Source organism: Caloenas nicobarica, chromosome 10 (assembly GCF_036013445.1).
Source record: "Caloenas nicobarica isolate bCalNic1 chromosome 10, bCalNic1.hap1, whole genome shotgun sequence".
Lineage (NCBI taxonomy): Eukaryota > Metazoa > Chordata > Aves > Columbiformes > Columbidae > Caloenas > Caloenas nicobarica.
Window position 1 is genome coordinate 4,597,653 of NC_088254.1, and position 12,384 is coordinate 4,610,036.

A 12,384-nucleotide genomic window follows, 5' to 3' on the forward strand; every position below is an offset into this window, starting at 1 on the left:
CCCCTCAGTTTCCCTACCTCTAAAATTGAACGTGAGGCCTTCTCTGCTATTGGGAGGAAGATCAAAGATAACGACTTTAAAATGCTTTCCAATTTTATAATACTTTGATCTTGCCATTAACTGAGTCTTCTGCTTTTTGAGTTTGCTACCAAAGCTGGCTGGCTGGCTGTTTACTTCTAGCGAAGTGCCAGCCTTGACTGTGGTGACTGCTGCTGCCTCAGGAGCTGCACACAAAGCGTTCACAGCATCTATTGCTGCTGCAAAAGGTGTCTTTAACGTATAGCTGCTGCCTGTTCTCTGGGACAACATAAATAGGCCCTGTACTCACTGTACAAAAATGTAGAGGTTTTTTTTTTTACAACAGTGGCTGGGAGAATTAAGATTGGAGATCTGGAGGTGGCTAGAAAAAAATTATGCACGCTTGATCAGGTATGATTCAACTGCTAAACATGCCAAATCCTATCAGGAGGCAAGTTACTCAACTGACATTTCTGAGCCCATTCCTACAGCCAGATTTGCAGAAGTAGGATGAACTGTTCAAATGCCTGTGCTTGCTTAACTCTGCAGTACGCAGGATGGGATTTATGTATAGGTATCCCAGCATAGTCATGTTTGTACATCCGTGCATTAAGTGGCTTGAGGACTTGGGTGTTTTGCCTCTATTCCATTTGGTTTTGTTACAGCGATGTTCCTCCTTCAATAGCATTCTCTGGCGGTGTCCAGCTTGTCCAGCTCGGGATACCTGCTGCCACAAAACCCCCAGACTTGGAAGTATTTAATTTTCACACCCAAATACAGGGTCTGATCCTGGAATATGCCACATGCTTTATCTGCCACTGCAGACCACTAGCGTTTAGGGCACTTGGACTCACTGGGCTGAGCTACTTGAAGAGGGAAGGAAGGAGCCAGATGAGGCTTCCATCTCCCACAAATTCAGAGGAAGATTATAAGACTGTCTTGACGTAGCAGCGTTGGTGCCTAACGCATTTCTCTGTTCTCCACAGGCTGGTACACTCCCCCGAAGGAAGACGGCTAATACTGAGGACTGGTGTATACTTGGACCAATGTCAAGAAAACAAGCTCTTTTTTTATGTTTTCCAACACACAGACTCAAGCTATGAGTGCCCCTATAACAGCCGTACTGAAGACTTTAGCTATTAGATAAGTTAGTGGATAATCTGTCGACTGACACGTAAAGTATAAGTTACAGCCTTACCATTCCGCTCTCCTTAGGCATCTGGACTGAGCAGTTTGGGCCTTTGCCGTATTTGTTCTTATGGATTAAGCATATTTGGGCCATGCCCTCCCTTCTCCCCCTTTGTTTTTTAATTTGGAAGTGTAAGCGCCCTACAGCAGGCTATTGAGTTACTACAGATCATTCAATAGGAGTGAGTTGTTCACACACTTTTGTGTATTTCTTACCTTTTGCAAAATTCAAACTGCCGAGACTTGCGTTGTATTGTTTCATTTAAAGCCAAGAAGTTTAATACATTGTTTAATACTGTTTTAGGAAATGTCAGGTCTTGCAAATCACAGTAGTTTTTCTGGTCTAAAATGACAGCATTTGTAGTATTTCCAAATTAATGATATAGGAAAAACACATGTATGTTAAGTCATTAAACATTTTTCATGGCTGTATGAGAATATGAACTGTTTCTTGGAAAAGATGCTCTTTGTTTAGATTATGTTGATGTTGTTGGGCTTTTTTGTTATTTTCTTTTTTGGTTTTTTTTTTTTTTTTTTTTGGTTGGTTGGCTTTTTTAGCAAGAGCAAGGCTGTGCCAATAAAACCTTTTAATTATCACTTCCACTGGGGCATCAGAACTTGCTGGGCTGTTCCTGCTACTTGTTGGCTCAACCTCCTTAACAAGAAGAGCCACAATATGAAGCTTGAAGTTATTTAAAATACTAAAAACCTTTTTAGGTGTTCCATTTTATTAACGGGTTGTTGCAATCATTTGTAAACTTATGAACTTATAGAGTGATTGGCACAAATCGAGATGAAAGTCCTTGAATGAAAATTTTTTATATAAAAGCTACAATAAAGTACGAAAACCATCATCTGATTCAGAGGTTTAAGAAATGTTGCCATAGTCCTGATGGAGGATTTGTTATTGAGAGACTAAGGGGAACTGTTCTTTCTTTGTTAGGAAATGAATCTGGGTCTGTGTAATTACACCGTATTTCATGGCCTTACCTAAATCGATTCTGTTTTGGTTGTAGTACTAGTCATTAGGTGTTTGCACCCCTCTGGGGCTGAGCTAAGGGTGTGGACCTTGGATAAGCACTTTTAGAAGCGCAGAAGCATGTTTTTTGTTACAGATTTTCAGTTGACTATCACATTTGTGCGCTTTTCTTTATCGGGCACCCGCAGGTCCTTGTGCAGTTGCTTCTAGATCCAGTTTTTAGCTCGAAAGAGGTGATGGGCGAGCTTTGGCACTGCTCGCATAGCCGTTGTTTCCGATGTCCGGTGGGTGACTCGCAGGCTCTGCGCTTTGCGGTCGCAGCGGGGTCCGCAGCCCCGGGCAGAGCAGCGGCCGCCGGGGCGGCGCCGCCTCCCGCCCGCCCAGCGCGGGCCCGCCCTCCGGCGCATGCTTCGGTTTGGGTTCCATTGCTCATTGCAGAGTTACTTGGCAATGTACAGGAATTTGTAAACTTGCATCAAGTTTATGAATAAAAACCATTTTACGAAGTGCGCTGTGTCCCTGCTGGGTCCCGGGCCGCGAGGGGGCGAGGCGGGCACCCGGGAGCGGGGCGGGTCCTCCCGGCCGCCAGGCGGCGCACCTGTTGTCCGTGCCCCCGCGTGACCGGAAGTCCGCCCCGGGAACGTCGGCGCGGGGGTGGCGCAGAGCGCCGTTGCGGCGGCGGGGAGCGGCTGGGCCGGGGCGGCGGCGCGATGGAGGCCGCGGCCAAGGGCGGCTTCGTCCTCAGCAACCTGGCCGAGGTGGTGGAGCGCGTCTTCGGCTTCCTGCCCACCAAGGCGCTGCTGCGCGCCGCCTGGTAAGCGGCGGGGCCGCCGGGGGTGGGCGCCGCCGTGGCGGTTGGCTCCGCTACCCCGGAGGTAGCGGCGGGGCGGGCCGCTGCCGGGGCAGCCCCGCCGACGCGGCGTGTCCGTGGTGTGTTGCAGCGTGTGCCGGCTGTGGAGGGAGTGCGCGCGGCGCATCCTGCGGGCGCGGCAGCGCGTCGCTTGGGTGTCGGCGCTGGAGCCGGGCCCCGCCGACGGGCACGCGCTGGTGCGCGCGCTGGCCCGCGAGCTGGAGGTGGGTGCGCGCGGCGGCCGCGCGGCGCGGGCGGGCGGGAGGGAGGGACGGTCCGGCGCGAGGCGGGGCGGGGCGGGGGTCGGCGCCCTCGCGCCTCGCGGGGAGCTCGCGCCGGCGGAGCGCGCGGGAAGGCGGTTTTACCTCAGGGGCCGCCGCGCGGAACGGGAACGGGAACGGGAACGGGGCCGGCGGGGCAGCAGCCCGGCCCAGCCTCTCCTCCCCTCTTCCTGCAGCAGGTGCACGTGCTGCCCCAAACCGTGCTCTATATCGCTGACGCAGAGACATTCAGCGGGCACGAGGAGTGGCACGAGCAGAAGAAAGGTAACGCTGAAGTAACTTCGCTCCTTGAAGCGCTTGGGGTGTAGGTACCGCGCGTAGAGGGAAGTCAGCTGAAAGAGGATTCTCTGAATTGTGAGGGAAAGTACATCTTTTGGATAAAACGTGACCGCGTGGTTTTATATCTGTGATATGAAACACTCGTATGTTGTTTTACGCAGACGAGTTCCTTTCCTGTTCTCTGGAGGGTATCGATTCTGTTTGCCTGTGCTCTTGCCAGTTAGTTCCAGTTGCCGTGATGTTGCCAGGGCAGCCACCAATGGGCAGCGTTGGTTAAATAGGATGGGACTGACTGCGGGGTGTGTTCCTATACAGTTCGGAACAACTCACTTATCTTTTTTTTGTTGTTGTTTTTAACAGCCAGGAAAAGAAACAGTAGAGAAACAGCAATTGCGCTCGAAAAGCTGTTGCCAAAGCGATGTCAGGTTCTTGGACTGGTCACCCCAGGGGTTGTAGGTAGGAGGAAAATGTCTGATTTTGTCAGAGATCAGCTTGAAGGTGTCCAATGTATTGCTTGTCTGTTCTGGTTCCTGTTTATCACAATTTCATACGTTTTGAAAGCACAGACCTGCAGACTGACGGAAGAGTTGTCACGGTGATTACCTTGTTACCTTTGCTTACAACTGTACAAGTTCACAGTGTCACTGCTAAGTCACGTGCAACTTAAATTCTTTTCTCATGTGATGCAGTAATAACGAAAAGCGTTGATTTAATGGAGGAGGCAGCTTATTGTTTGGTTTTTTGGTCCGTGGTTTGGTGGTTTTTTGTTTGTTTGGTTGGTTGGGTTTTTTTTTGTCTGACACCTTAATGTAATTATCGAATCTTGGGTTTATCTGTATTTTTCAGAGTCACATTGTGATTGATTGTACAGGCCATCCTTGGTATATACCTGTTGTGGTCTAGCAGGAGGCATACGCAATAGCTATGGAAAACTCACAGCCTCTCCTGGCAGTCTTTTTCTAGTGCTTCACTTTTTTATCATTAGAAAGTTTTTTCATATTCTCTTGCCTTAAATTATCTTCCCGTAGCCTAAGTAGGGTATTTGTTATCACTAGCATAATTCAGTAATACACTTCCAATATTTGCGGCAGTTTTATGCTGTCATTACATGCTTTTGTAATGCCTTAAAATCTGAGTATGTTTGTGTGCCTGCAGAAGTTGCCAGGAAGGCTTGAGACAGCTGTATTGCACAGTGCTTGTTTTCCAACTGGTTTATATTTGGTGTGGCTAGGGGGAAGTGTCCAAATATATCTATGTCTCCTTGTCCAATGTGACTTCAGCATGATCTTTAGCCAGCAGGACTCCTACGTGCTGCTGCTTACTAAAGCATCGACAAAAAAGTCACACCAGTTGTCAAATATGTCATGGAAATGAACTATCATGTTTTGCATTGTCAAAGTGGTTCTACCTGTTCTAATCTGCGTTACAGTGTAGGTGAAAGTATTAGAATCACTAAATGCAAGATGTCTGGTTTTGTATCTTTGTAGTTACCCCGATGGGTTCAAGCAGCAATCAACCTCTAGAAATCGAAGAGGGCGAAGCTGGGTTTGCTCTGTTGTTTCCCAAAATCGATGGGGTGAAAATTCATACTTTCCATTTTTCAAAAGACGTGAAGAACAGGGTCTTTGATGAAAGTAAATTTGCTGAAGCAGGTATGTCCGTGTTCTCTCCTTTACTTGGGCTTTTGTGTCGTTGCTCTTCAGGCTCCAGTGTGGAACCAACAGTTTCTGTGCTAATGCCATTCACGGAGCACACTGTAGCTCCCTAGTGCTGCAGTGGGTAATTACACATCTCTGCTCTTCCCTTTCCATGGAGTATTAAGGTTCAGTTATCCTGAGTATTGATCTCAGATTATCTCAAGTTCCAAGTGGAGCTGTTTGGAAGGAGCTGTTAGACTTCGAGCAACCTCTAATTGGTTGAAAATAACGATAAATGAGTTTGTGCCATTGGGCATTATTCCCATCGCTACAGTTTAGAAACGAGTGGGGAGGAGCTGCTTCTCCCCTGAAATAACTTTGCATTTAGATATTGAGTTGGGTGTTGTAGCAAGGAAAGGTAGAACTGAAGATAGCACGTTTCAATAAATACAGTTTATGCTCCTCATGCTGTGTCCTCAGCAGGGCAGATCACTTACGAAGAATAATGAGGGTTTCTTGAGTCTTCTAGGAACCTGCAAGTTTCTGCCTTGGGATAAGCAACTGGCTGATGTATGTAATGTATTTAATTTTCATGTGAAGCTATTTGCTGTGTTGTGGTTCTTGTTGAATAACCAATACACTCAGTTTTTATCTGTAAAGGGACAGTTAAGGCTGCCAAGTAAAACTGGAGAGCTGTGCCTTCAGAGGCTGTGGTAAAACACAAATGCTCTGCTAAAGAGGTGGAAAGGTGGAGGAAGCAGATGCAGTCATCTTTTCCTTCCTAGGTTCTTTCCAGAAATTCTTACTTACGTGGGGAATACAGTCCAGCTCCTGGATGCCTGGGCAGCTTGTGCCTTGTTTTCCCCATTGCAGCAACAGAGAGCCATTACTAAAAGTGTGATGTATTGTTTGAGGAGAGGCTGGGATGGTTGGGCTTAAGGGGTCAGGATTTAAAAAAAAGAGGGTTGGTGTTTGTGTTTTTGTTCTAAGGGCTGAAGAATAACCCAGATCTCCGGGTGGTTCTTCTGTTTGGCTACAACTCCTGGAAGTCTGGTGCAACTCGATTTCTTCATCAAATAGTCAATCCTTTGAATGAAAAAAGTATCATCCTGGCTGGGGGACAAGTGGAGAGCTTTACATCACTCATCTCTGAGAAGTAAGTATCTTTTTCAAGGTAAATTGTAAAGATTTAAAATAGGAGAAATGCTGCAGAAGCCATAGCCTTTTTAGTTAGTTCATATTAGAAATGCCCATTGACAGTAGTAAAATAGTTTGGTTTTTTTTTTTAAGAGAATAAAGTCCAACTGCTACACTGTGATCTAGCCAGAAAAGCTGGAGGGTTTGTGTGACTGTTACAAACTGGATTCTGGAAACCCAGCTGGACTGTTACTCCAGATTAGAGAGCTGACCATATATTAAATTATTGCTAATAAAGCACATGTAGGTAACTGCTAAAACTAATGTGTCTTGGCCAACCACAAGTTGTAAAGAAACATGACTCTGAAGCCATAACTGACTGTGGCCCTGGTTTGATATGTAAATGCTGAGTATCTTTGCTTATCTAAAGTTTAACTAATAGTTTAGTTGGAATTACAGAGTTGTAATATACACAAACTGCTGAATTTGGCATGTTTGGTAGGTAGGCTTACACTTAATCCCTGATAACGGATGTGAAAGTTTTTCCTTGTGAAAGGTTGCTAAACAAAAAGGTTGCTGAAGTTTGAAGGCTTTGATTTGCTTTTTAACTATTGGTTAATATATTTTTTAACTGTTTCGTTTGGTCTTTTTAATTTTTAACTGTTTTTTAGCTATTTGACTTTCAAAATCACTAGGGTGATAGTCTGCTTTGAAACCTGCTTCTGCCACAGCAGAAGTTTATTCAGCTGGGGAGCAGTCTCTCTGGAACACTCTCTAACTGGTTGCCTGTTGCCTTTCAGTAACAGCGTCCAGCCTGGCGACGCCTGCGGTGTGGTGGGGCTGGCTTTCAGTGGCCCCCAGATCCAGAGTGCCACTGTCTTGTTAGACCAGGACGTAGCTGATGAGAGGACAGCAGAAGCCGCCATGCAGCGTCTCAAATCCGCAAACATCCCCGAGCAAAACACTATTGGCTTCATGTTTGCGTGTGTTGGCAGAGGATATCGGCATTATAAAACCAAAAGGAATATGGAAGCGGATGCATTCAGGAAGTTTTTTCCAAATGTTCCCCTCTTTGGCTTTTTTGGACATGGGGAAATAGGATGTGATCGAATAGTTACTGGGAATTTCGTATTGAGAGAATGTAATGACATAAAGGATGACCTGCTTCACGGTTATACTACCGTTATGACTCTTATTCATCTCGGTTCAACTAAAGCAAACCAAGTTTAAATATGTTATCGATGCTTCAGTGAGCTGTTGGTTTCATTCCAGAAAGCTGAGAAGTCCGGAAGAATGGACACCTTGCAATCAAAGCCCTTTGCAAAATGTAAACATCATTTTGGTAATATAATTGAATCTGGTAGTTGGAATAGAGTTCCTTATGATAGCTGCAAGAAAGCTTTGCATTTTGTGTAATCTCCTGTATACATCAGAATTGCAGGTAAATGAGATTTGATGGATTTCTGCAATCGAAGAAAGCCTCTTCCAGATTGAGAATAGTTTGCACAAATGGCAGTTGGAGTCCAGATATCAACATGTAGAAAGGAGCAGTACTTTCATGTGCTCTATTTAGGTATGTAAAACAGTCTAGAAAAACTACTGATGCATACTGAAATGCTGATACTTAAAATCCACCATTTCCTGGATTTTATTTCAAGAGAGGTGCACAACCTGCCCAGAGTTTCTCTTCAGAGAAAAATAGGAACGTGCTCATGAAATAAAGATGCAAATACAGAAAAAGTACCTTGCCTTCTATTCTTAGAGAAAAAGCTCTAATTTAAAGAGATGTTGTCCAGTTTTAAACTCGTCTCACCATTTTGAACTGAATTTCTGTTGTCTTAAATATCTGGTTTAGGATAATATCTGATACTTCGTGTGTACCAGCAGTTTCAGTCTTTGTGTATTTAAGTTTACCCAATCAAAATGCACTGGTTGCCTTTTCTTTTAGATTCTCTTGTGGCATGATGCTCTCTATTATAAACCTTTAAATCCAGAGTACTGAAAATGAAAACCACCTGATATCTTTGCATTCCTTTAAAAAGCTTTTTGCTTTCTTAATTTGAAATTGTCAGGGAACGGAAGACCCAATTATATATTCTATTTATATAGAACCTTTAAACTTTTAAAGCGTGTTTCTCCCATGCCTTTACATCAGTCACCTGTTTTGATTGCTGCAGCTGGCAGGCAGTATTGCAAAGTTCCAACTAAGTAAATTCAGCATAGTCTCAGTATAGCTAATACTATATTTTCTTCCTTTTAAATTATTTTCTCCCTTTTATTTTCACCTAGTAATAGAATGACAAGAAAATAAGATTAATTTTGCCCCATTTCACCACACTTCTAACTGTCAAATGAGGCAGCTGGCCCGTTTTCAGTGTTGTAAAAATACTTAGCTGTATGTTGTACAACAAAATAACGGTATTTTGCTTTAAACGTATAAATCACAACTACAGTTGGCAACTTCTTGCCATTAAAACTTTTCCTGAACTTGGCCTAACGAGCTAAGGTTGAGGCATATCTGTCCTGAGAGTGAACTGTTGGTTTCAGTGGGTGCTGAGCACAGACAGCACTTGCCCATGGCTGTGTTGATGATGGTTTTGATTTGAAGACAGAGGATGAGCTGTGAACTCCCAGTGGCCTTGTAGGGATAGGGGTGTAGTAAGTGTGGGTGTGACCTGGAAAATGTTTAGTTACTGCATTCAGAAGGAAAGGTATGGAGTATGCCTGAATTCTAAGAGAAGCCTCTCTGTGGGAGGTGGATACATGTTTTTTCTTTTCAGCATAACCGGAATGTCATGTTTGGCCTCTTCTGTCTGCATAAGATCCATGTTTAACAGGAGGCAAAGAAAACGTTGCATTTCTGTAACACAGACAGGATTACTGGAGCTGTTAGTATGAGTTAGGGCTTGTTGGATCGCTGCTAGCCTAAGTCCATGAACTTTAACTAACTTTTTGCAGTAGTAGAAGTAGATGAAGTGCGATCAACCACGTGTCCTGAACTACAGTGCAGACATGTCCAGAAGTGTCCAAAGAAGCAGCTGGTGATTTCCAGTGATGGCACAGCAAAACGGGAAATGAGAGTGTGGTTTGAAGGGGCTAATCATCAGCGAGGTCCTGTAGCTGTGGACACTTAAAAGGTAAACATAGTACAGAAAAGATGCTGGGTGGGAACCCTGAGAGCCTGCACCAGAGTCCAGGATCCTTTTTCCAGCCTCAGGGGGTGGGGATGAGCCCAGGGGAGCCCAGAACCACACACTGCATGGCTGGAACTGCTACGCTGTCTCTCCTGGAGCGCGTCATGTCTTCCAAGTTACAGGGAAGTGGTGTAATTGATAAAACTGCAACATCTGTGATTAAAGTGTTTTGCTATCCAAATTCATTTTGCCTCCACACTGTCATTTGCTCTTCAACCACAACAACCCCTGAGTGAAACCAAAATATATTTACTTAAAAGGTGCACATACCAAAAGGCAGAGCTTGTTCTTAATTGATGGAAAGTTTTGCAGTGCAATAATTTGTACCTTTGTCACTCAAAAGATAACCATGAGGTTTTAAAGTGGACAAAGTTAAATGAATATTCAACAATTGAGACAAACGTGAATAGCAGGGCTGCTCTAAAGATAATTATCTGCAGTTACAGTGCTGATGCAAATACGATTACAGCAAGAGACTATAGTCCCTAAGTGACCACGACTGGATTTTGGTTTTAAGAAAAAAAGAAAACCTTCAAAGTCACAAGACCTGCAGGGAGGAGTGATGGTTTTGCTGACAAAAGGTAAAAGACATTCTTTTTCCCCATATTTTGAATCCGAATAATGTTTCATTTTACATTTTTTCTTAATGCATTTTTCAATTCAACTATAGGCTTAAAAAGTACAAAAAATCATAGGCAGGTGGTGTATAACCTTGTACTTCCACAACCAAAACAGCAATTACCAAACATAAAACTATTACTATTATTTTTATTTAAAAATTACTAATCCAAAAATCTCCTTGTTATAGGAGGTTTCTATAACATACAGTTGTAAGAAAGTGAGAGTAATGTGATAAAGAGGAGCCAAATTATGCTAAATTGTCACAACTGTACTGCCAGGAAGTAATATCAGTTTAAAAGTGCAGAAAACTGCAAAGATAGTGAACTTGGATTTTGTTGCTTGGTGTCAGATTTGTTTTGGCCCAAGTTAACGCTGGAACAAGCCTTATTTTAACAGCTGAATGAGTCAGACTGAATCATGCCCCCTTGGCAGGGAACAGTAAACCAAGATGTGGAAATGATGCAGCCAAACTTTGATTTCGAGTGTGCAGCAGAGAAGGCTGATAAGAATGTTAAACCGCAGACTGAATTTTGCAAAAAAAAGTGTTCACATATGATTCTTAATTAATTTTTAGTTAAAAGTCTACCTCAAAACTCAGTGTCATTACTCCCTCTTAGTTAATTTTTGTCTTTCTAAAAATTGAGAACTTCTTTCTACTAGAAGTAACCTTGTAATGGTGTTCATTAGCTTTCATATGGGACACTAACTTTGGTATTGGCCTTAGCTTTCTGAATCCCCCGCATCTGGCCAAATGAGAGGATAAGATAAAAAATATTTGCCATTCAGATGCTTGCATCTGTTTTACTCGGTGGAATGATACAGGAAAATAAAAGTTTGAGGTGTGGAAGTTTGCATAGTTAGAAGTTACAAAGATAGTAAATGTGCATTTAAATGTTTGGATTTTGTTTTGGTTTTTTTTTATAGGGTCTTTTATATTATAATTTCTCAGTGCTCTGCAAACACTAGGAAAATAATTATTTCCCCTGCTGTTTGATTATTTTTCATGATTATATTGTGGGGAAGATTTTATTTTTATGGTGTGAATCTCTGGTGGATCTCTAAAATACATTCCATTTTAATACAGCAGTTGTATGTTGTGCACACAAAAGCAGGTAAGAATAACATTAGACTCTAATGATCAAATTTCTTGCAATTTTTCCTGTTCCTTAACCAGTTTCTCAGCCAGCCACAGGCTCCAGAAGAGGCTGTTGTTTCAGAGGGGCTCCAGATTAGCCGGGAGGGTGTTCTGTCTAGCAATTTGTCTCCCGAACTACAGGCTCAAAGGTGTGCAGCGAGGTAAACTGAGCTCACTTGTGGTGGTGGCGGTGTGCTTTGGTCTTGGTACAACAGCTTTAGGTCAAACAAATACAAGTTCAAACATTGTAGGACCCTTGTACTGATTTTATGCCTACCAGCACTTCATACCAATGTAGGGTATTTTTCTAAACAGACAATATATAGCTACAGTGAAAAACTGGAAACTTTTTTTAAAAGAAAGCCATAAGATAGGTTTGGATTATTTGGAAATTATATTTTCTGGATACTTATGTTAGAATTATTAGGAGATAAATAGCTAATTGGAATTTTTTTAAGAGCTCTGATAAATTGGGAGCAAAAAGTTTCATTCCTGAATGAATGAGATTTGTGCTTCTAAATGCTTTTAAGAAACGATTTCTAAATTGCCATCATTACATTTCACATCTAGATCCTCACTGACATCAGCAGGCAGCACAAACTTCTCAAATATTTCAGAGCGATTCACATCACTGGATCAGTGGCAGTCGTCGCCTTTTCAAGGTAAATTTTCACAGCTGTAAGAGTTAGAAACAGCTTTTCTAAAATAAGCTTGTCTTAGCTGAGTTGTCAGTATGGCAACAGTGAGAGCAAACATTAATCCTCTCAAAACAGGAACTCTCCTAGAATCTCCACAACTGGTGATAATGACTGAATAGCTTGAAACAGCAGGAAATTCTGTGATGGAGAATGCACGACATCGATTCGAATTACAGAGCCCTGTTAAAAAGTGCCACCAGTGGATGCTCGGCTACATTTTTACAGCCCATCATTTTCCTGTACAAAAGCTGTAGTCAAAGTATCGTTACTTCGAGAGGATAATTTGAAAACAGTCTCTTTTAATGTACACTGAAAAAGAATGTTCAAATGTTACACAAACTGACATAGAGGTGCATTTAGAAGTGTT

The 12,384-nt window shown here is 43.1% G+C and overlaps 2 protein-coding genes across 4 annotated transcripts in view; both read left to right on the forward strand.

Annotated features, from left to right (window-relative positions):
* The window catches only part of UBE2Q2 (ubiquitin conjugating enzyme E2 Q2), a 51,608-nt gene extending 48,917 nt beyond the window's left edge, over positions 1 to 2,691 (forward strand). For both annotated transcript variants that reach the window (XM_065641528.1, XM_065641527.1), the window contains one exon: positions 1,005 to 2,691. In XM_065641528.1, coding sequence (XP_065497600.1) covers positions 1,005 to 1,036 — 32 coding nt within the window. In that variant the 3' untranslated portion in view covers positions 1,037 to 2,691. The remainder of the gene's footprint in view (positions 1 to 1,004) is intronic.
* A 135-nt stretch (positions 2,692 to 2,826) lies between these two features.
* On the forward strand, positions 2,827 to 9,722 carry FBXO22 (F-box protein 22). Of its 2 annotated transcripts, XM_065641590.1 has the most exons (7): positions 2,827 to 2,999; positions 3,127 to 3,259; positions 3,493 to 3,580; positions 3,956 to 4,051; positions 5,083 to 5,247; positions 6,223 to 6,388; positions 7,170 to 9,722. In XM_065641590.1, exons 1-7 carry the CDS (start codon positions 2,896 to 2,898, stop codon positions 7,597 to 7,599), a joined length of 1,182 nt encoding a protein of 393 aa, XP_065497662.1. In that variant the 5' UTR covers positions 2,827 to 2,895; the 3' UTR covers positions 7,600 to 9,722. The 2 variants fall into 2 exon arrangements, with proteins under 2 accessions (XP_065497662.1, XP_065497663.1); XM_065641591.1 differs by lacking the exon at positions 3,956 to 4,051.
* The last annotated feature ends 2,662 nt before the right edge of the window (positions 9,723 to 12,384 follow it).

What these genes read in the sequence shown, in the direction of transcription:
- FBXO22 (XM_065641590.1), top strand. Translation starts at nt 2,896, where the DNA reads ATGGAGGCCGCGGCCAAGGGCGGCTTCGTCCTCAGCAACCTGGCCGAG. An exon ending in GCGCTGCTGCGCGCCGCCTG is followed by an intron (nt 3,000 to 3,126) that starts GTAAGCGGCGGG and finishes GGTGTGTTGCAG; the next exon opens with CGTGTGCCGGCTGTGGAGGG. An exon ending in GTGGCACGAGCAGAAGAAAG is followed by an intron (nt 3,581 to 3,955) that starts GTAACGCTGAAG and finishes TGTTTTTAACAG; the next exon opens with CCAGGAAAAGAAACAGTAGA.